Source organism: Salmo trutta, chromosome 2 (assembly GCF_901001165.1).
Source record: "Salmo trutta chromosome 2, fSalTru1.1, whole genome shotgun sequence".
Classification (NCBI taxonomy): Eukaryota; Metazoa; Chordata; class Actinopteri; order Salmoniformes; family Salmonidae; genus Salmo; species Salmo trutta.
The window spans coordinates 37,542,490-37,567,373 of NC_042958.1; the positions used below are offsets into that span (position 1 = coordinate 37,542,490).

Here is a 24,884-nt window from a genome sequence, read left to right on the forward strand (position 1 = left end):
GCGATTGTTATTAGATTTGAGGAGTAATGGGGTTGAAAAGCCAGGATTAAGTGAACTCCCCCGGAAATCTTCGGAAGATGTAGTATTTAATTATGTATTTTATTTTCTTCGGGAGATTTGATTATTGGGTTGGATTTAGACCTTCACTGTCTGTGGTCCACACTCCAGTCCAGCTGGTGGCGATAATTCCACTTAAAGTTGGTTGCCAACCGCCATATAAAATTCACAGAAGAGGAAGCGAATTAACCAACAACAACAATGACGCATGGTGTTAGGAGATGTAAAAAAAGATATACTTTATACCGTCAACGGGAGAGATAATTAACGAAACAAAAGGAGGCAACGGAAAAACAACTTTTTTACTATCATTTTTTCCCCATACACATGATTTTGCTCTTCATCTGTGAATACGGATAGTAGCAGCAACATTTCGCAATCTATTTTGCATGCAGATGAGCGCGCAAACTGGACTATAATATGTTTCCTCGGTTAACCTATCAACACGACTATTATATCATTTATTGAAGCTTTTTATTTAAACTTTATCAGGTGTACATTTTGAAGGTGTTTTATGAAACCTTTATTTTTGACTGCTACGGTTTACCCCTGTGCTCACAGCAAGATGTGTTGAGCTCTTTACTATAGCTGTGTCGTCGGGGATTGTAGACTGCATAGACATTTGCGCTACATTCGAGTGAAACCAACTGGGAAATACCAATAAACACGGAATACAATGACTATGTCTGTCCCGGAGAGCAATTCTGGGTCCGAGGGGAAGGAGGAGGAGAGTGAAGATGAGAGTGAAATCCTGGAGGAAAGCCCATGCGGTCGCTGGCAAAAGCGAAAAGAGCAGGTTGGTCTATCTATTTGGTTGCTCCTGTGGCAGTGATTCAACTTGTGGGATACACGTATTGACAGATATAGGGGAGACAAGAAAAACATCATTCTGTTTGGAGCATGATTTCCTGGAGCATGATTTCCTGGAGTGCCTGATAGGCCTATAGTCTTCGTCGTAACGAATGTAATAATCCTTGGGGTTGGATGGTGATGCCAGTCGGATGGTGCCTTCCTGTCTGTACTCTGTAATGTAGCAGCAAGTGCAACCGATACATTCCATAGTAGTGGCAGGCAACTATATTCAGCTGCGGCCTTATTTTTTTGTAGTAATGGACGGTCAGGGGCCAGAACATAGCCACAATGCCTAGTCTACTCCACCCATGCTGTACCAAGGATTTCCAGCACACAGCTTTAACCAACTACTGTAGGTATGTTGGTCTATTGTACTTTAAACAATGTGTATGCGGGTTGCTTAGGATTCAAACCTGGGTCAGTAGGTGCCCAACATAACACCAGGTGGCAGTGTGTTGGACACAGTCACTCTTATATAGAGGACTATAGAGCCTGTCTGCCTTCCTGATTTCTGTAACCGTTAGCTTACCTGTGTAATATTGACTTGTTTTGCAAACATGGTCCTGTTTTATTAATTGCTGTGCTGATCAATGAGCAGTTTATTAACTCCGTCAAATGAATATGTAGCTTAACATTCTATGTATTTGTATTTATTTTTTAGTAAAGATGGTGACGTGACAATAATACACATTTACTGTAGGCCATATCTAAAAATACATACAACCTAATGATCTATACACTGTATACATAACATTAGGAACACCTTTCTATGACAGACTGATCAGATGAATCCAGGTGAAGCTATGATCCCTTATTGATGTCACTTGTTAAATCCACTTCAATCAGTATAGATGAAGGGGAGGAGACAGGTTAAAGGAGGATTTTTAAGCCTTGAGACATGGATTGTGTATGTTTGCCATTCAGAGTGTGAATGGGCAAAACAAAATATTTAAGTGTCATTGAATGGGGTATGGTAGTAGGTGCCAGGCACACCAGTTTGAGTGTGTTTCGTACTGCAATGCTGCTGGTTTCCCGTGTGTATCAAGAATGGTCAACCATCCAAAGGACATCCAGCCAACTTGACATAACTGTGGGAAGCATTGGAGCCAACATGGGCCAGCATCCCTGGGGAACACTTTCGACACCGTGAAGAATCCATGTCCCGACGAATTGAGGCTGTTCTGAGGGCAAAAGGGGGTGCGACTCAATATTAGGAAGGTGTATCTAATGTTTGTGTGTGTGTGTACACAAGTATACACATACATAGAATAAAAATATGAATGCAATTTTTTTTGGTACTTTTTACCTGTTCTTTCCCCCCTAATTTCGTGAAATCCAATTGGTAGTTAAAGTCTTGTCCCATCGCTGCAACTCTCATACGGATTCGGGAGAGGCGATGGTCGAGAGCCATGCATCCTCTGAAACACGACCCCGCCAAGCTGCACTGCTTCTTGACACTGCTCGCTTCACCTGGGAGGCCAGCCGCGCCAATGTGTCGGAGGAAACACTGTACAGCTGCCGACCGAAGTCAGCGTGCATGCACCCGCCTGCCACAAGGAGTCGCTAGAGCGCGATGGGACAAGGACATCCCAGCCGACCAAACCCTCCTCTAACCCGGGCGACGCTGGGCCAATTTATCAACCCTGGTATTTCTTTATACAACTTTTCAAATCTACACAACCAGCAGTTTATGGTCTAGTTACCTGTATACTCACCACCACTGCACTGGGGATCAACCAACTCCAACCACCTGTTCTGCATGATTGGGTCTTTTGCCAGGGCATGCAAACCATAGTTGGTCAATCCTTACAGGGCCGCGATCTTTTGCATTGAGGGCGATGAAACAATGGAGCCCCATTCAGCGACGGGAAGTGAATTAGAAGGGCCGATTTGCACTTGGAGTTTGGCAAAGGGGGGCATGATTTTTTTGGGACATAATTGTAATCCAAACCCAACCTTCATTAACTCGTTGTGACTTACTGATGTTCCAAACTCCGTTTTAGACAAGACTGACTTTATGAACAAAATTTGCTTATTTACACTTTGTAGTCAATTGACATTAGAATGAATGCTTCTGACTCATATTGATGCCCCACAGGCCTGTTTTTAAAAGGGATTAGTTGGTTTTAATGGCCAGTCTCTAGTTAAAGGTGCATTATACAACATTTCCACATGCAAAGCGTGATAAAAAAAAAATTTGCGACCAAACGTCTGTCATTGGCAGTGCTATTGTAACCTCTAATTTGACCTCTGCCAAAAGGTCGGGGCCTTAATGGCACAGGTGGTGTGCTTGCTTAACTGCAAGGGTTGCTGGTTTAAACCCTGGTCTTCTAGCTGTTGCCCTCTAATAGCTCAAGTCAGTTTTGAACTAACTATAGTCAGAAATAATTGTCTGCAGTTTTTAGAAGATGAATAGATAAATTGATTGTGACAGTCTTACATTGTAAAATATGACTCAATTCCCATTGAATGCAAAGTAAAAGAAAACTCTTTAAAGTCATTGACTTTTGAAGGTCGTATAACTCAGCAATAGAGACTGAACTAAGATATCCCCATGTACACTAGATCCACGTTTTTCCTGTGCCTTTTACATCTTGTTTCTAGCCTTAAGCGTTCCGCGCCACTAGAAGAGTTGTTGACAAATATCCAACACATGGCCGAGTTATCCGTTTGGCACTGTTGGTCAGCACACATTTGGATTAAAATGTCCAGAAGACAGGAGGAGCGTACTAGAATGTGTTATGGCTGTTAGAAACGGGTGAGTTTTTCTGATGCTAGCAAGCATGCGTTTGCACACAGGATTCAGTGCAGAGGTGCTGTTTGTTTACATGTAACTTTAGCTAGCAATTTGTTTTCTCAGCAGTTTGAGTTGTGTTCTGTCTGACAGTGAAATGTGGCTAGCTCTTACCATAGCTTGGACTACTGAGTAGCTAGCTGGCTGGTGTTGCAGAAGCCCATTGCATGCATTGTAAGGTAGCAGCGTGACAATTTGACCAAAGTACAGCGTGTCCCACAAAATGTGTGCGTGTGTATGTATAAACACACGTGTATTGTATGTATGTGTGTGTGTATGTATGTATATATACGTGTGTGTGTGTGTGTGTGTGTGTGTGTGTGTGTGTATATATATATATATATTCACTAAGCCATCGGTCCCACCTCTTTGTACTGTATTGCCAATATTGGAAAGTGTAACTCTTTAAAGTCATAAAAATAAAGGGAACACTTAAACAACACATCCTATATCTGAATGAAAGAAATAATCTTATTAAATACTTTTTTCTTTACATAGTTGAATGTGCTGACAACAAAATCACACAAAAATAATCAATGGAAATCCAATTTATCAACCCATGGAGGTCTGGATTTGGAGTCACACTCAAAATTAAAGTGGAAAACCACACTACAGGCTGATCCAACTTTGATGTAATGTCCTTAAAACAAGTAAAAATGAGGCTCAGTAGTGTGTGTGCCTCCACATGCCTGTATGACCTCCCTACAACGCCTGGGCATGCTCCTGATGAGGTGGCGGATGGTCTCCTGAGGGATCTCCTCCCAGACCTGGACTAAAGCATCCGCCAACTCCTGGTCAGTCTGTGGTGCAACGTGGCGTTGGTGGATGGAGCGAGACATGGTGTCCCAGATGTGCTCAATTGGATTCAGGTCTGGAGAACGGGCGGGCCAGTCCAGAGCATCAATGCCTTACTCTTGCAGGAACTGCTGACACACTCCAGCCACATGAGGTCTAGCATTGTCTTGCATTAGGAGGAACCCAGGGCCAACCGCACCAGCATATGGTCTCACAAGGGGTCTGAGGATCTCATCTTGGTACCTAATGGCAGTCAGGCTACCTCTGGCGAGCACATGGAGGGCTGTGCGGCCCCCCAAAGAAATGCCACCCCACACCATGACTGACCCACCGCCAAACCAGTCATGCTGGAGGATGTTGCAGGCAGCAGAACATTCTCCACGGCGTCTCCAGACTCTGTCACGTCTGTCACGTGTGCTCAGTGTGAACCTGCTTTCATCTGTGAAGAGCACGTCTCATGCTACGTCTCATGCTTCCACTAGTGTGAAAGCACCGCCAGCATTCAAAAGTGACCAAAACATCAGCCAGGAAGCATAGGAACTGAGAAGTGGTCTGTGGTTACCACCTGCAGAACCACTCCTTTATTGGGGGTGTCTTGCTAATTGCCTATAATTTCCACCTGTTGTCTATTCCATTTGCACAACAGCATGTGAAATGTATTGTCAATCAGTTGTCATGACGTTGGCCTGTGGGAAAGGTTTATGACCCCCCCATAAATACCTTCTCCCTTCCCCTCTCTCTCTGACCCTACTGAAGAACTTGAATAGCCTGTGTTAAATATAGAAAGTCTGGGAACATCAAACATGGGGAAAGGAACCATCTTTTGATAATAAAACCAGTTGGAAATATGCTTGATAACGTAATGAGTATGTATGTCAGTTCATTGTTATCTGAGACATTATGATTGATGACAGGACGACATAAACTTTACCTGAGAAAGTATACACCCTCTAGTTATCAGAGTCACATGGAATTGTTATGCAATTGAAATGTTTGATATTGAAATTGTTTGTTAGGAGATTAAATGTAATTTTAGCTTCCAAATGAGAGAATTGGGTTTTCATAAGGAAAGTGCCCTGCCGATCAGTGTCCCAACCCTTTGTAGAGACATGGGGTTATAAACGATGGGGCGCCTCCTTCCCCCCTCTCCACTATATAAGTCTTTGACGAAAAGACATTCACGTGTTCCAGTACGTGAGGACTGCAGCCTCTACGTTATAAGGACAGACACATATCAAGAACAGAACTAAGCCAACCTCGGCGTGAGCTATGGTATGAACTGGTATGAACTTTGAGCTTATTCACTACAGAAGTGATACTTCCTAGCCGTTGAGTTAGCCGCTGCTAACGTGGGCTAGGAAAGGACGGACGACGGATCCAGTCTAACAACCAGACGAAGATACCACCACGTATCCATTACCACTACAGGAAGATCTGTTGGCCAACCACGGCCAGCATCTACGACCAATCTACCGAAGCGCAGCTCAGAGTAAATATTTATTGCATTTTCCTTTTCCAAATGGGCGGTAATTTAGAATGCATAAGATAATGTATTTACGATAGCATAGCTGCTGTTTCTGTGTTCCTAAATCTTCCCGCTCTTTCATTCAAGCCCAACCCCCTTCCTTTGTGTAACCAGCCATGATACAGGCTCAGTCCACCAGGACGTTTTCTGTATGACATCATATATATTCTGTGTATTTGTATTTCTGTGTGATTAGTTAGGTATTTAGTAAATAAATAATTAAACCCAATTTTGTATTGCTGATTCAACTTGTTAGCCAGGGTTCGTGAAGATAACCAAGAATTTATAACTTTCATGATGAGACTGAAAATAAGATAAGATTGACTGCTATCGATGTAAAATATTACTAAGTATTTTAAGAGTTTATTCAGAAGATAACAGCTCTATAAACGTTCTTCTGTGGTGCCCCGACTTTCTAGTTAATTACATGTACATGATTAGCTTAATCAGGTAATATTAATTACAGAGAAATAATTGTATAAGTTAGCATGTCATATCACTTAATCCGGCATAGCCAAAGACACGACATATGGAGCCCCCGTGCGAGGAATCTAAAATAGGTTGAAGCTTTCATTTTGATTCAGCCTATATAAAATTGAAAAGCAGATTACATAATATACCAAGTTGATTATATACATTATGGGAATTGTAGATCGAAATTATTGGTGCGTGTGTGCTCTGGAGAATCGCCTCAGTGTTGTGCTCTGAGGTAGTCAGTGGGTAGCATACCCTATACAGTTCTGTAGGAGGACTTATAAAGCTATCTGATAAATAGCGCGTTCGGCCAAACGCTGGGCTATTTCTGCCTCGCGCGTTTCAGACGCGTGAATCCTATGTGAGCATTTTTCAGGCATCAAGTAGCATTAGCTTGCTCGAGATGCTAAGCTAACAAAAGGGAAAACAGCCATTTTGTTTGTGCCACATTGTAATTCATCTGACTTGCGGAACGAAAGTCCTGCCCTGGGTACTTCCGTTGATTTCAACGTGTGCCAGCAGACTCCCCTATGAGAGTCACCAGTACTTTTCTTCAAATAATTAGTCAGGTGACACTCAAGTCGTTACTCATGATATCCAGACGGATATCGATGTCTTATTCAATTGAACTAATAAGTGAAATTGCCAGATTTACATTCTCAAGTGGATCTTTAAAAAAAAAAAAATTATCCAAATTGATGAGTTTTCTAAATGAGACATTGTAATCTTTTTTCCACATTAACCTAGATGAATAAACCTCTCAGGTTAATTAAAGTTTAAATCCCAAATAAGCCTATACAGGTTTGATTTATCATTAAAATTGATCAATCAGTCAAATTTGGTTTTTGCAAAACCCATTCAGTAATCCAGTACTGACAGAAGTCCCGCCCCAGCGGGAATCCCATGTGGCTTCGGCCCAAGGAAGAAGTGTACCATAGTGGGAAGTGTTCCCAACATTTAATCTACTGTTTACACTTATGATATCCAATCAATGGAGATGGTATGGATTATCATCTCATTCAATTTAATAAGTTAAATTGTTGAACAAACCTTAATGTTCTTCCAATCAAATGAGACACTTTTAAAACTTCTCATATTAACCTGGATGAAGCAACCTCTAAGGTTAATTCAAGTTTAATACCCAGATAGCCTACCCAGGTAGGATTAATCATTGGCATTGATTAATTCATTCAATTTGCTTTTGTAAATTCATTCACATCCAACTTCCACATTACTGGTACAGTACTGATGGTTCGTCAACATCTATAAATAGATTAAACTTGTCTTTGCAGCTTCCAATGAATTCCAAACCCAAACAATAAATAGGAACATTTTTCCTCTAAATTTTTCTAATAATGTGCAAGCTACCAAAGGAGGTGGTCACCACTCCTCCACTAATTAGTGAACCTCCACCCATAAAAGGATTGATCTCTGACCTCAGCAGCGATACCAACCCTAATTATGCCATTAGTGAAAAATCAGCCGAAATTGCGAACGCTGTCCAAAATCAACCATCAAACACAGGCTTTGTGACTGTTCTCTCCACTTTAGCACTTATGTATCGCCATCAAAGGTTGGCATCGATCCAATACCACAGTGCACAGCTGAAGCACGTGCAAGACATGGCTAACATGAGGGCACAGGTGGAGAGAACTGAGCAACTATTGACAAAAGCAGGAAATGAAAACATTCTGCTAGTCAAGGAACTGCGTTTGAAATCGGAACAATTAAAAGTAATTGCAAATACTTATGACGATGAACAAGCACAAGCTCTTCAACAAAATCATATGCTACAGGAACAACTCGATTTAGCTAAAACTAAATACGATGATGTCCACGCCAAACTAGATAAATCTGAAGAGTTATCTACAAACAGGAGCGCTCAACTTGACAACATGCATGCTGTTTTGTTGAATGTTACTCAAAATAACACGGTGCTCCTCAAAGCGCTGCAGACCAAAGACGATCAGTTAATGAACACAGTGACAAAGTTGGATGATAAATCAGCAGAACTTATTGAAGTTGCTGACCAATTGAATGATGAGAGAACTCAGGTGATGAGGATGGAAATATTGATTTCTAAGCAAGCAGAGGAAATCTCATCACTGACTCTCTCGCTCCGTACTCGAGACCTCTATCTGCAAACCATGACAGATAAGTTTGAGACCGAAAGGAGCAGGTGTGACACTCACGTGTCCAAAATTGGTACTCTAAGCGCTCAAGTGGACCCTGCAATGCAGCAGAAGACCACCCTTAGGTACCATCTGGAGGAAATCCAGAATGGTCACGCTCTACAGCATGACTACCCATCCAAGCAACCGGGGTCCGGTACTCAAAGGAGTGAAGACGATAGGTTTCAGACATTGCCTCCATCATGTGTCCCTCAGTCTTCTCCTCTTGGCCATTCGGCACTGAGTAACATGGAGCCTCTTGGCCAACAAAGCCAAAGCTTGGCTTCTCCTCTTGGCCTGTCGGCCCCAATTTCTCCACAGGATGAGGCCAATCCTCTCCGCCCGCTTGGTGCGGAATACCTTGACAAACTCGTCAAGAATATCCCCACCTTTGACCCCGTTCCAGGTCAGCCAAACGATACTGAGACGTTCCTAGCTGACATAGAGGACGCGTTGGGTGGCTACCCGAACGCTACGGGTTCTGACAGGGTTTACCTGTTGAAGCGAACGTCGAATAGACACGTGACGAGGTTCATTCGCCTACAACAGCAACACGTGCTAAATGACTACGCTAAACTTGCCACAGCTTTGAAATTAGAATTCAGTGGTTCTGCGACTCGCAAACACGATAGCTCACTGGCTAACACGGTCAAACAAGCTCGGAACGAACACCCACAAGCTTTTTATCATAGGCTTCGTTCAGCTTACTTTGGCCTACTCACGGAAACAGGAATGGAAGAGCTGTTACCATTCAAACATATGTTCCTGTCAAACATGTATCTACCTTCATTACCTACTTGGGCCCTGCAGCCCACGTTGGCTTGCCTATCTTACAACTCAGAGAGCTTGCAAGCACAGCTTTTGAGGCATCAAAAGCTCGCAACGCTAAGAGCCCTGACCACTCGGTTTTGAAGTTTAACCAGGAGCACTCACTCCAGTTAGAGGGTGCATTATCAGGTATTGGAGCGTCGAGAGATGACGCACAACAACAGTTTCTACCACGAAACCATGATTCCAATAACCTCCGCGGTCGAAATAACTGTAAAGTACGTAGCCATCAACATGACTACCGCTACAATCGACCCGTTCGCTACGTTCCTGCACCCAACCCACAAAAAGTGTCAGAGCACAAGGGTAACAAAGGGTTGAAGGACGATCAAAACGTAGACCAATGTTCTCCAGAAGTCCCACTATGGGAAGAACTTAAGCGAGAACAATTTGAGAAAAGGGTAAAAGATAAGTCACAAGGACTAGATGGGGAATTACCGGACACCAGGTCCGCAGGAATTAACACCCATAGCAAGGACGTTAAAGTTCAAATTTCTCCCGCTCTCATTCAAGACCCTATCCAGGGCCCGCTTGATCAAGAAACAAGCCCCCGGGCTCGGTCTATAGACTCCGATACAAAAGTTGCGAAGGTAAAGGTCAAACGCTTAGTTAAAGCCAAGCCCACTCAAAATCGGAAAAGTCAATCTGCTTCCATCTTGAACAGACATGGCACATCACGTCGTTGCGAACGACCACTCCACTTTGTGGGGAATATGTCCACTAACCACGAATCTAAACGGCCATACCTGGAAACAGTCCTGGAGGACTGCTTAGCTTGTCATGCGCTAATTGATTCGGGTGCGACAATATCACTCATCTCTCAAACATTGTTTGATGATCTCAAAAGGGCTTTGAAGCCAACTAAACGTTGGTTAAAAGTGGAACGATGCGACACTACACTTCGAGGGGTCACTCAGACTACCTCGCCTCTCACATTGAGAGTCATGCTGAAACTACACTTCCAGGACGTATCGCTCGTTCATCCTGTGTATGTTACCAGCCTCGAAACTGTAACCCTGCTACTTGGAGCAGACTTGATGGATCGGTTACTCCCATTGATGGATTGGAAAACCAACCAGGTATGGTCACAGGCCACAGTGCCTTCTCCACTGACCACACTGTCTTCCCCTAACGCTAGCTGCAACGCAGTCCTTCACGAGGGGTATCTGTCAAAAGCACCCCTTGGGAAAAAGACGTGTAGAAACCTCTTGGTGCAGAATCCGATCCAAGGAGATATTACGATATCTCGACACATTCCATCAGCCAATCTGATTGACCACTCTTTTCATGATTTCGAGCCAGCTGTCTCTGTGAATGAGCAACTTCCCTCCTTCTTGCAGTCGTGCAATACGGTAGTTGAGATGAACTTCTCTGGCCCTTCGGACACTTCCGCAAGCACTGCGGCCGTCTCAGCAAGAAAAACATTGATGTGCAGAGTACACTCTGCTTCCGATGATACACCTTCTGCTTTGTTGGGGACTGTCACCCCTTACAATGACACTAATGGCGTCAGTCCAGCAACTGACCCGATGACTCCCACTGGTGAAACACTTTGCGATATCACAGACCGATATCCTCGTCTCAGTTTGCAGGTACTGAAGAGGTTGCCACACGCGGAAGCGGTGGTGACTGACAGACCTCGACAGCCACTGAGGGTGTTGAAGCACAAACACCAGGAGATTTGGTTGAAAGGTTACAGCCATTCTCATAATAACGCGGCCACTGACAACTCGTACATAGGGTCCGACCTTCTCGTTTGCGCCTCGGACACCAACACCACCCGCTGGTGGGGGGGTCCCGAGACACAAAGGGGGGGAATAGTAGCCCAGACCCATGATGAGCCTCATCGAGGCCGGTGGGGGGGTCGAGACTACGGACAACACCGTACGAGGCCGCCAGAGCATAAATCAAATCTAGTTGTAAACTCCCCTATGAGAACAGTGAGGAGCAGACAGGCCCCTAGACGGGGATTATCTTAGAACACATCTAAGATAGTACTGAGGTGTACCACACTGGTCGTAAAGGAAGTCCAGTGGACTTGTCCACCTCCAAAACAAATGGCAACAATAATCATTCCTTGCCATGTGTAGGTTCAACTACAATACAACTAGTAATATGCTCCAATCATGTGTTCCGGTAGATAATATTTCAGAATAAATCGGTAGGACAACTGGACCCCTTGAATACCAGTACCAATACCACAGTCAGTCCAGCAACACTCAGTAAGAGGATTAGTAACCTCACAAGTTAAATTGCTATTGATAATAGCGACATAGGAGTCACTCAGAGTGCAACACAGGGAAGGGAATCTCCAGTGCACTCTTCCAATGGTTAACACGTGCCACTAATAAATAGAACCCTCCGTTCAGGAGAAAAGTTATTAGAAGTCATGAACCATGATCACACCACGTACGACTGGTCTAATACTTAGAGTACTTCCGTCGTGAGGTTAGCTCCTCCGTGGATAACATAGCTATGAAATAGACTTCATACCTACCGCCACTACAATAGTGGAAGACACCGTGACTTGTAGAAAACTACTACAGACTCCCTTGACACCAATTCTGACTGACCTCCAGGCATTGACCTGAAAATGACCTGACTACGTCAGACTCATTCTGAACAAGTTGTAATCTGCCAGGATACTTGGTTTTCTTCCCTTGACATGCGCGATTGTGTAAGCATAAACGCACATGCACAACGGAACATCCAATTAGGATTTATGCTAGGATCACTTAAGGGTCCAAGCAAAATATCAGCCTTAGTAAAGTTGAACATTTACTTCTAGGCCTTTGACTCTACAGCACTCACCAGTTTTCTAACCAGAAGTCCATAGGTCATCCTGTAGACTGCCCAAAACTAGTGCCTTACAGCTGTAGACTTATCATATAGTTGTCAACTTAGGATAGTACCCTAAGCGCCACCCCGCAAATTAGGAAAGCCCTAGATATGACATTAGACAATGCCATGATAGGGTCATTTTGCCAAGACCATGGACGTAGATAGAATACAGTCCAATTAGATGATTAAGGTGGCATAACTATTTTGTTTTGTTTATGCTTTCATTAATTTTGTTTCATTTTCTTTGGCACATAGAAAGTGATAGAGCCATAAACAACTCCCCCATACAACCATCAGTTAGTGCCACAACGCTGCTTATTTGGGAGGAAATGTAATGATATATTTCATGAGTGTGTGTGCGTTGTTAACCTCTGCCTAAGTTACTGCCCAGATATTCCAGTCTGGACGACCAGACGACGGGTCCGGAACGGCGATCCCAATCCGGACATCCGCTGCCGAGTCATGGAACGGACACCTTCATTTGCAGAGACCCTACCCGGGTCGACCACCAGAGGGGGGACTGCAATAGCAACCACCAACTGGACATCTGCTGCCCAGCCTTGGAGCGGACTTCTTCATTTGCAGACACCCTACCCGGGTCGACCGCCAGATGGGGACCACAACGATGATCCACAACCAGGACAACCCACGTTCATTTTTATGTTGGTTTACAACATGCAGGTTAATCGCAAGATTGAACCCAACATGGGGGGACTGTCATGACGTTGGCCTGTGGGAAAGGTTTATGACCCCCCCCATAAATACCTTCTCCCTTCCCCTCTCTCTCTGACCCTACTGAAGGACTTGAATAGCCTGTGTTAAATATAGAGAGTCTGGGAACATCAAACATGGGGAAAGGAACCATCTTTTGATAATAAAACCAGTTGGAAATATGCTTGATAACGTAATGAGTATGTGTGTCAGTTCATTGTTATCTGAGACATTATGATTGATGACAGGACGACATAAACTTTACCTGAGAAAGTATACACCCTCTAGTTATCAGAGTCACATGGAATTGTTATGCAATTGACATGTTTGATATTGAAATTGTTTGTTAGGAGATTAAATGTAATTTTAGCTTCCAAATGAGAGAATTGGGTTTTCATAAGGAAAGTGCCCTGCCGATCAGTGGCCCAACCCTTTGTAGAGACATGGGGTTATAAACGATGGGGCGCCTCCTTCCCCCCTCTCCACTATATAAGTCTTTGACGAAAAGACATTCACGTGTTCCAGTACGTGAGGACTGCAGCCTCTACGTTATAAGGACAGACACATATCAAGAACAGAACTAAGCCAACCTCGGCGTGAGCTATGGTATGAACTGGTATGAACTTTGAGCTTATTCACTACAGAAGTGATACTTCCTAGCCGTTGAGTTAGCCGCTGCTAACGTGGGCTAGGAAAGGACGGACGACGGATCCAGTCTAACAACCAGACGAAGATACCACCACGTATCCATTACCACTACAGGAAGATCTGTTGGCCAACCACGGCCAGCATCTACGACCAATCTACCGAAGCGCAGCTCAGAGTAAATATTTATTGCATTTTCCTTTTCCAAATGGGCGGTAATTTAGAATGCATAAGATAATGTATTTACGATAGCATAGCTGCTGTTTCTGTGTTCCTAAGTCTTCCCGCTCTTTCATTCAAGCCCAACCCCCTTCCTTTGTGTAACCAGCCATGATACAGGCTCAGTCCACCAGGACGTTTTCTGTATGACATCATATATATTCTGTGTATTTGTAATTCTGTGTGATTTAGTTAGGTATTTAGTAAATAAATAATTAAACCCAATTTTGTATTGCTGATTCAACTTGTTAGCCAGGGTTCGTGAAGATAACCAAGAATTTATAACTTTCATGATGAGACTGAAAATAAGATAAGATTGACTGCTATCGATGTAAAATATTACTAAGTATTTTAAGAGTTTATTCAGAAGATAACAGCTCTATAAACGTTCTTCTGTGGTGCCCCGACTTTCTAGTTAATTACATTTACATGATTAGCTTAATCAGGTAATATTAATTACAGAGAAATAATTTTATAAGTTAGCATGTCGTATCACTTATTCCGGCATAGCCAAAGACACGACACAGTGTTGCTTCCTAAGTGGACAGTTTGATTTCACAGAAGTGTGATTGACTTGGAGTTACATTGTGTTGTTTAAGTGTTCCCTTTATTTTTTTGAGCAGTGTATATATATGCAATGAAAATCGGTGGTCAGCTAGCTAGAAGGGTGTCTTTTGTCGCAAAACTTACCGTTATTTTCCAGTCCATTTAATTGTTGAGCTCGAGGTGATTTCATCCTCTCACCGTAGGGGGTGTCAGATGTTGGGGGAAAATGAGCTAACTAGCATTCAGCTGATTGGTGTTAGCTAGCTACAGAGGCTAGCTGCTGGACTTTGGGCAAGCAAGCTCATGTTAGTTAGCTAGCTACGTAGTTAATGAAAATATCTGTTTGCATTCATTGATTTAACCTCAGCATGAATAACACCATATAACTAGCTAGCTACAGTAGCCTAGGTTTGTTCGCATACACTTATTATGCCTGGCAGCCTGGTGCAAACAGCTGTACTGTTGCGCAGCAACTGAGTTGCTGGTCCCGGTTTTAGAGGTAGCGCATCGTTGGTTCTTAAGACAGAAATGAGCACTTGAGAGCAATAAATTATAAGTGTAATCAAAACTGTTGCACCAACAAACTTATGCAGTCTGAAAGGTGGCAAGTCTAATGGTCACTTTATGGGCGCTTTAATCTTGTTCTTATTCAACACGTAGATATTGAGCTAGGTTGGGGCAAGACATTTTCTTTTTTCTAATGTTAAGGACCCAGTATGTGGTTCTCGTTAACGGCCGGACTGCTCATGACAGAGGCAGGGAGTGTGTTGTGTACCTCCAATCAAGGGTATTTGTGAATTATCATCGACATTGGTGTCATATTGGCTTAGTTATGATGGTAGGGAGATTTTCATTGAACTTTGAGCATCAATCAATCCCTACTTATTTTAACATTGAGCATCAATCAACCCCAATCCCGACCGGTGCGACAATAATCATTTGTGCACTGTGCACCTGCCAACTCTCCTGCAATTCAAAGTTCAATGCCAACTCTCTTTCAATTCCGGAAAAAACTTCAGAGCCAACGAAACAGCACACCTCTGTCTTACTATATGTAGCCCATGTATCTGATGCTGTCTGGCCAAAAGAAGAGTAAACTCTTTTTGGCCAGACAGCATCAAATACATGGGCTACATATACATGTCCTCTGCCTCAATGACGATGGCAGTATTATCAGCAGCTTCTGTCTTTTTACTAAAGAAATGCATTAACTTAGGACATTTTTAGTTAAAATTAAATCTAGTTTATTTTTCCTTTTCTCTGCCCCGTTTTGAAAGCGCCTCACTGCTGCAACTTAATTTCAATAAAAGTCACGTTTCCAATCCGATCGCGTGAAACAATGCATGGTAACTCTGTCAGGGTGGAATATTCCATTATTGTGAACCAGTCGGTGGGTGATTAATGACACTTCTTTCTACTATTATGAGAAACTTGGATCATATCATAACACATTTATTACACATCTATAAGCATTTCATGAATGTGGTTTAAAAGGTCCCAACCGCATTATTAAAGGTTAATGAAAAATATCCATAGCATATCTATAGCACATTGATGTCATGCTATGCAAGAGCTCATATTTGGATATCTTAATAGATAATGACAGCGTAGTGTCATCATTATGGCTGTTCTCAAAAGTGTGCTTCTGCCATACAAGTGTTAGTAAATATGCCAAAAGGCCAAATGACATTTAGAAAATCATGCTGATATTAGCCCCATTCTCCCCACCGGCCGGTACAGGCCCGTGATTACCTTATTCTTCTTCTCTCTGAGGTCAATGGTGCATGAAGATCACCACAGGGTTGAATCCTCAGGGTAAATCTTGTTGAATAAAATCGTGTAGTTGAGGGTCATCGACTCATTCGTAACTCATTAACATATCACAATTAGGTCTAAGTTGGGTCTATGTATCTGAAGGGCTTACCGAGAAAAACTTCCAAAATGTCTAATTTGAGGTAGAAAGTTAGAGCACACAACAACAAGGTAGAGATTGGTTTATTTTATCTCACTTTAATCCATTGGACAGGATGCGAACAGGTGACTTGACATTGAATATCCCTTTGAGCATGGTGAAGTTATTAATTACACTGGATGGTGTATCTATACACCCAGTCACTACAAAGATGCAGGTGTTATTTCTAACTCAGTTGCCAGAGAGGAAGGAAACCCCTGAGGGATTTCACCATGGGGCCAATGTTACACAGTTACAGAGTTTAATGGCTGTGATAGAAGAAAGTGAGAATGGATCAACAACACTGTAGTTACTCCACAATACTAACCTAATTGACAAGGGTGAAAATAAGGAAGCCTGTACAGAATAAAAATATTCCAAAACATGCATCTTGTTTGCAACAAGGCACTAATGTAATACTTCATAAAAATGTGTCAAAGTAATTCACTTTTTGTCCTGAATACAACGTGTTTTGTTTGGGGCAAATCCAATACAGCACATTACTAAGTACCCCTCTCTAGGGTTGGGCGGTAGCCAGATTTGCATATTGTCATACCATACTTCTCTCATCCTGGGATTTACAGTATTACGCCAAAAAAGCCCATTGGGTGTCTCACCAGAATGCTAACAAAAATAGCACAAGTAATAGCGAATTTCCATGGAGGCTGCTAGCTAAATATGCTAACTTAAATAAACAAATTGCGAAGACAGGTAATCCAGCTCATAAAGTTATACATATACAGGTAGGAGCTATCAAATGCCATTTTCTGTGAGTTTGGACATATACAAGTGAATGTAAATGAGAGACATTGTGCAAATGAACAAAGTTTTGATGCATGCTTGTCTGAAGGAAGAACAGTACTGGCTCTGGAGCAGCATGTATATACTCGCTTGTCTGTGTGGAGTTTTGAGTTTGGCCTGCCTGCTCTGCTCAGAGAAGATGGTGGACGTGCACACCGGAGAAGATGGGGGAGGAGCAGACTGGCTGAGAACGGAGAGGAGAAAAAACGCAAGGAAATCAAAAGATGGCAGTGGCAGCTGTACAGATAACTCATCCAAAGAGCTTTGACTTCTCCAACACGGCAGAAGGTTAACACAATATGATGCCCCGTCACCTTATTAATTCAGCCACTTACTTAGATAACTAGCAAGTTAAACTTAGGGGTCACATTAATGCAGATTTTTTTGTGTTTCACACAGGAAATCTACACAGAACTAAAATTCTTCTTATTGTAATTTCTGCTCAGCATCAGACAAATTCTGTGCTTCGTTTGCACTTCTCCACTCGGATGAGAATTCGCGAAGGGCGTTCTATCAGCAGACAGTGCTCTGACTGATGTGGAGCTACTTTTCTCCGGTGCTTTTATCAGTGTGCCAGCCTACTTTTCTCAGGTAAAATGCCGGAATAAACAAAACATTAGGAAATGTAACTGGCTACATTTTTTTATGACAAACATTGGAAATATGATGGCCATGCATTGTTTTTGCTAAAAAATACCTTGCTTTTTCATTGTAAAATTATTTAGTTGTGTGGCAGGCAACCAAATAGCATTGCACTTCTGTTGTCATCTGATGAAAATTAAGCTACTTTCTGTTGAATGTGTTGCACTAATGTATTTTCTGTGAAGGAAAACTATAGTTGCACGTCCCTGATCAGTTTATTGAAGCAGAAAAACACTGTTGACTCTATATAAAACGTGACCCCTGACAATACATAGCTGGACTCACCTGCTCCCACTTTCTCCCGTCGTGCCATTTACAGACAAACCCGTGACTGTCTCAACTGTTATGGGGAACTACGGTATGCTTCATAATGTGAAATAATGTGAACGGTGAAATGAAGAATGCGATCTGCTTTAACTCCTAATGTATTGCACAATTTGACTGCAGGTATTTACTTAAAAAGTAGCTACAAATATAAACATTTTGTGAAAAACTTCAAAGAAATTGTTTTAGTGGTATTGACGTCATTGAAAAACTATCCTGTGGCTATTTCAAAATACCCCGGGAATATGGTATATACAGTATACCACCCAAGCCTACCATTCTCCATATTTTTAAGCACAGTGGTGCCTGCATCATGTTATGGGTATGCTTGTAATCGTTAAGGACTGGGAATTTTTGCAGGATAAAAAAGAAACGGATTGGAGCTAAGCACAGACAAAATCCTAGAGGAAAACCTGGTTCAGTCTGCTTTCCACCTGACACTGGGAGATTAATTCACCTTTCAGCAGGACAATAACTTAAAACACATGGCCAAATCTACAGTGGCGTTGCTTACCAAGAAGACAGTGAATGTTCCTGAGTGGCCGAGTTAGTTTTGACTTAAATCTGCTATAAAATCTATGGCAAGACCTGAAAATGGTTCAATAACAATGATCAACAACAAATTTGACAGTTTGAAGAATTTTGAAAAGAATAATGGGTAACAATGCTAGTGTGGAAAGCTCTTAGAGACTTACTCAGAAAGACTGCCAAAGGTGATCCCAAAGGTGACTGCCAAAGGTGATCCTAACATGTATTGACAGGGGGTTGAATACTTCTTAGGGTTTCCCAAACTCAGTCCTGGGGCCCCCATGGGTGCATGTTTAGGCTTTAGCCCTAGCACTACATAGCTGATTCAAATAACCATCTCATCATCAAGCTTTGATTATTTGAATCAGCTGTGTAGTGCCTGGGCAAAAAACAAAACGTGCACCCCTTGTGGTCCCCAGGACCGAGTTTGGGAAACCACTACTTGTATACTAAAGAAATTCATGTTTTACAAATGTTAGAATCTAAGAAGATAATAATGATAATATGGTTCAAGGTAAATGGCAAATTATAGCACTAAATAATACTAATAATAAGAGAAATGGTGTGTCTTGTTAATAGGGGTAAAGGTAAATATCTGTCGTTCTGCCCCTGAACAAGGCAGTAAACCCACTGTTCCCCGGTAGGCCGTCATTGTAAATAAGAATTTGTTCTTAACTGACCTGCCTAGTTAAATAAAATACAAAAATAAAATAAATAGTAAATGTCAAAATATTCAGCTGATATTTGGGTGTCTTTGAATCCAGAGAAACAACACCTCTACGAAACAACTTAATAGAAACGAGGATAGTGAAAAATCAGAGTTTAGCCTCTTAGCATCCAGAGTGTCTAATGATTCTTTTCTTACATTGTTGTGTCTCAATGCGCCAATAGGCTATAAATAAGAGCTAAGTGCAATGGTCAGGTCACTCTGAGGAAGATGTCAGCTTGACGTGGAAATGTCAGTCGCCTATTCACATCCTGTACAATTGATTTATTTTCGCTCACTTTAATCCATCTCAGCTTTTTTGTTGTTGAGTGCTCCAACTCCTTTCTACCTTGAATTAGTCCTTTTGGAAGATTTCTTGGTCAGTCCTCAGGATTTTAATCTTTTGTTATTGAACACTCCTCCTTTCACTTTGGTGGCTGAAGCACGAAGGCCCACCTGAACTCTGGTCTATGTATGAATTCTATGCACTCAAAGGAAAGTCATCTATTTTCCCATTCCTAAAGCATTTATAACTAAGCACTTAATGGTAATTATAGATCAGTGGCAGTTTGCATTTAAATGTAAATGTATGAATAACATTTTAAAAGGTCAATGAATGAATTCTATGCAGTCAATTTAATGTAATTTCTAATACCTTATTTACATAAGTATTCAGACCCTTTGCAATGAGACTCGAAATTCAGCTCAGGTGCTTCCTGTTTCCATTGATCATCCTTGAGATATTTCTACAACTTGATTGGCGTCCACCTGTGGTAAATTGATTGGACATGATTTGAAAATGCACACACATGTTTATATAAGGTGCATGTCAGAGCAAAGACCAAGCCATGAGATCGAAGGAATTGTCCGTAGAGCTCCGAGACCGGACCGTGTCGAGGTACAGATCGGGGTAAGGGTACCAAAACCTTTCTGCAGCATTGAAGGTCCACAAGAACACAGTGGCCTCCAATATTCTTAAATGGAAGAAGTTTGGAACCACCAAGACTCTTCCTAGAGCTGGCTGCCCAGCAAAACTGCAATTGAGGGAGAAGGGCTTTGGTGAGGGAGGTGACCAAGAACGTGATGGTCACTCTGACAGAGCTCCAGAGTTCATCTGGAGATGGGAGAAACTTCCAGAAGGACCACCATCTCTGCAGCACTTCACCAATCCGGCCTTTATGGTAGAGTGGCCAGACGGAAGCCACTCCTCAGTAAAAGGCACATGACAGGCTTCTTGGAGTTTGCCAAAAGCCACTCAGACTATGAGAAACAAGATTAAACCAAGATTAAACTCTTTGGCCTGAATACCAAGCGTCACATCTGCAGTAAACCTGGCATCATCCCTATGGTGGTGGCAGCATCATGCTGTGGGGATGTTTTTCAGTGGCAGGGACAGGGAGAATAGTTAGGATCGAGGGAAAGATGAACGGAGCAAAGTACCGAGAGATCCTTGATGAAAACCTGCTCCAGAGTGCTCAGGACCTCAGACTGGGGCGACGGTTCACCTTCCAACAGGACAATGACCCTAAGCACACAGCGAAGACCACGCAGGAGTGGCTTCGGGACAAGTCTCTGATGTCCTTGAGTGGCCCGGCCTTGAACCCGGTCAAACATCTCTGGAGAGACCTGAAAATAGCTGTGCAGTGACACTCCCCATCGAACCTGACAGCTTGAGAGGATCTGCGGAGAAGAATGGGAGAAACTCCCCAAGAAGACTCGAGGCTATAATCGCTGCCAAAGGAGCTTCAACAAAGTACTGAGTAAAGGGTCTGAATACTTATGTAAATGTGATATTTCAGTTTTTTTTATTTTTAATACATTTGCAAAAAAACTTTCTGTTTAATATTATGGAGTATTGTGTGTAGATTGATGGGGGATGGGGAACAATTAAATACATTTTAAAATAAGGCTAACATAACAAAATGTGGAAAAAGTGAAAGGGTCTGAATACTTTCCGAATGCACTGTAAATAAGGCATCTTTTTTTATTTGGAATAAATTTATAACAATTTCTAACAACCTGTTTTTGCTTTGTCATTATTTGGTATTGTGTGTAAATTGATGAGGAATTGTTTTATTTAATCTATTTTATAATAAGGCTGGAACATAACAAAATGTGGAATAAAATTTGTCTTACTTTCCAAATGCACTGTGGAGGGCAAGACTGCACAGCCTCCCATAATTGTATGGTCCTGTGAGGGGCCAAGTGCTTATATGTACAGTTGAGGTCGGAAGTTTACATATACCTTAGCCAAATACATTTTAAACTCAGTTTCACAATTCCTGACATTTAATCCTAGTAAAAATGTCCTGTCTTAGGTCAGTTAGGATCACCACTTTATTTTAAGAATGTGAAATGTCAGAATAATAGTAGAGAGAGATTTATTTCAGCTTTTATTTCTTTCATCACATTCCCAGTAGGTCAGAAGTTTACATGCACTCAATTAGTATTTGGTAGCATTGCCTGTAAATGGTTAACTTGGCCCATTCCTCCTGACAGAGCTGGTGTAACTGAGTCAGGTTTGTAGGCCTCATTGCTCGCACACGCTTTTTCAGTTCTGCCCACAAATTTCTATAGGATTGAGGTTAGGGCTTTGTGATGGCCACTCCAATACCTTGACTTTGTTGTCCTTAAGCCACTTTGCCACATCTTTGGAAATATGGTTGGGGTCATTGTCCATTTGGAAGACCCATTTGCGACCAAGCTTTAACTTCCTGACTGATGTGTTGAGATGTTTCTTCAATATATCCACATAATTTTCCTACCTCCATGATGCCATCTATTTTGTGAAGTGCACCAGTCCCTCCTGCAGCAAAGTACCCCCACAACATGATGCTGCCACCTCTGTGCTTCACGGTTGGGATGGTGTTCTTCGGCTTGCAAACCTCCCCCTTTTTCCTCCAAACATAACAATGGTCATTATGGCCAAACAGTTATATTTTTGTTTCATTAGACCAGAGGACATTTCTCCAAAAAGTACGATCTTTGTCCCCATGTGCAGTTGCAAACTGTAGTCTGGCATTTTTATGGTGGTTTTGGAGCAGTGGCTTCTTCCTTGCTGAGTGGCCTTTCAGGTTATGTCGTTTTAGGACTCGTTTTACTGTGGATAAAGATACTTTGTACCTATGTCCTCCAGCATCTTCACAAGGTCCTTTGCTGTTGTTCTGTGATTGATTTGCACTTTTTGCACTGAGTTTGAAGGTTGGCCTTAAAATATATCCACAGGTACACCTCCAATTGACTCAAAGGATGTCAATTAGCCTATCAGAAGCTTCTAAAGCCATGACATCATTTTCTGGAATTTTCCAAGCTGTTTAAAGGCACAGTCAACTTAGTGTATGTAAACTTCTGACCCACTGGAATTGTGATAGTGATATAATCTGTCTGTAAACAATTGTTGCAAAAATTACTTGTGTCATGCACAAAGTAGATCTCTTAACCGACTTACCAAAACTATATTTTGTTAACAAGAAATTTGTGGAGTGGTTGAGAAACTAGTTTTAATGATTCCAACCATATGTATGTAAACTTCTGACTTCAACTGTACTTGTTTGAGCTCCCGTTTGACCAGTCTAATCTTGGCAATTACAATCAATAAACTGGTTCTACAATGTAAAATGCATTTCTACACCCATTTACATTTGGCTTAATTAGACTTAGCTTAATGATTGTTAGCCTAATGATATTTAATCACCATTCATACATGGAACAATAATTTTTTCTTCGACGTACTGACTCCTATGCGTGGTGCGCAGGTCACGTAGCCTTTTTCTATGCGCACTGAGGCGTGTGCAATTACGCACAACCAGAATGACAGACACACTCCGACATAACTCGGGAAATATGAACAAAGGAAACCATACGTTAAATTTTTACATCATGAGTCTTGCTAACATTCATGTGCACAATAAACATTGCACCAAGTGTGCGTTTCACAAGTCAATCTGTTGCACGTTTTTTTGCAAGGGAGATGCTGCGGCTACTGTCTATGGCTGTGTGGAGAGTAATCCACAGAGACTGTGCCACAAAATGAGTGACAAAACATTGCAAAACCTGGCCAGATAATTTTAAGGCTACAAGTGAAGTCTCAAATCATCAAATTTGTGACTTGAGTCAGACGCGAGTCCAAGTGATGTGACTCGAGTCCACAACTCTAGTAAAACGTTCTGAGACAGGGTGGTAAAGCTAGCTAGCATTTCCCCCTTATTCACTAATATAGCTACTAGCTAACTTGCTAAGCCACTGGCAGAATGTCAACACTTTAATCATCATAAAATTAATGAAACATTTTGTTAACAATGTTATTTCACTATTTACATTGTCTTTCACACATTACGATTTTTTTTTTTAACAATACAAATTAAGAGACAGAAGCCATTTGCTTTTGTTTGGACTGCAGAGAATTCCATGAGATATCAGTGTGTAATCACTTCCGGGTGACAGCCCTGTGTTCTTCTGGCTGCTATCTTTGCTATTTTAGCTAAATGTCAGTCATGAAAAACAAAAAGTTTAACTAAATGTTACAATTTTTTGTTGTTGTTTTTTTTGTCTATTCGAGAGATCCCCCAGGAAGTGACGTCCTGTGTAGCCAAAATAGAAAGAAATTCATGTTGTTTCTGGATCTTAATTTGTCCTGTTGGTAAAGGTTTATAATATGCAAAAGTGCAATTTAATTCTTATAGTGAGATAGATACCATTGTTAACTAAATGTTTTATGGTTGTATTAGCATTTATGATGATTTTGTAATGTTTATTGACTTAGTTGGAAAACGTATTGACATTGCCAGGGACTTAGCTAGCTGTTTGCTAGCTAGCTAGCTAGCTACATTAAGGAATAAGAGGGAAATGCTAGCTTCCTTTACCACCCTGTGTTAGTTATTTTTACTCTGAAATGGGGAATTGAATTTGAATTCTTTGATTTGTTTAGTCTATTCAAGAATAGTCAAACATAAAAATGTTAATAGTAGGATTCTTTGGCGATGTCCATTGTTTTTTGTTCTACGTCTGGAAAAGGTTAATATAATGTTCATATTTCCTTTAACATTCTGTGTTGTCTATTCTTTTTGATAAGTGTGGCATGTTTATAAATGCTTTATACATTCTGTATGAATGGTAAAATTGGAATGACAGTACATTGACTGTGTATAATTCATACCTAGACCTTTTAATGTTAACCGTAAACGCTTTATGAATGGGAAAATACAGAAGGTTGGACTTTAGTTTGACTGCATATAATTCATACGTACACTGTAGACCCTTCATGTGTGTGTTATAGACCATTAACTTAATTGTGATGTGGAGGAAGGCTGTTAATGAGTTACAAAAGAGTTACCCTCAACTACGTGATTTGATCTGTAAGATTTACCCTGAGTATTCAACCCTGTGGTGATCTTCATGCACTGTTGACCTCAGTGAGATGGTAAGTCGGGGGTCTATACCGGCCGGTATGGGAAATGGGATTGTGAAGTCTATAT

General features: G+C 41.7%; 1 protein-coding gene across 5 annotated transcripts in view; it reads left to right on the top strand.

The window, feature by feature from the left end:
- Positions 1 to 209: 209 nt before the first annotated feature.
- LOC115154863 (nuclear receptor-binding protein 2-like) overlaps positions 210 to 24,884 on the top strand; it is a 59,514-nt gene continuing 34,839 nt past the window's right edge. For all 5 annotated transcript variants that reach the window (XM_029701535.1, XM_029701552.1, XM_029701544.1 and 2 more), the window contains exon 1: positions 210 to 853. In XM_029701535.1, coding sequence (XP_029557395.1) covers positions 734 to 853 — 120 coding nt within the window. In that variant the 5' untranslated portion in view covers positions 210 to 733. The remainder of the gene's footprint in view (positions 854 to 24,884) is intronic.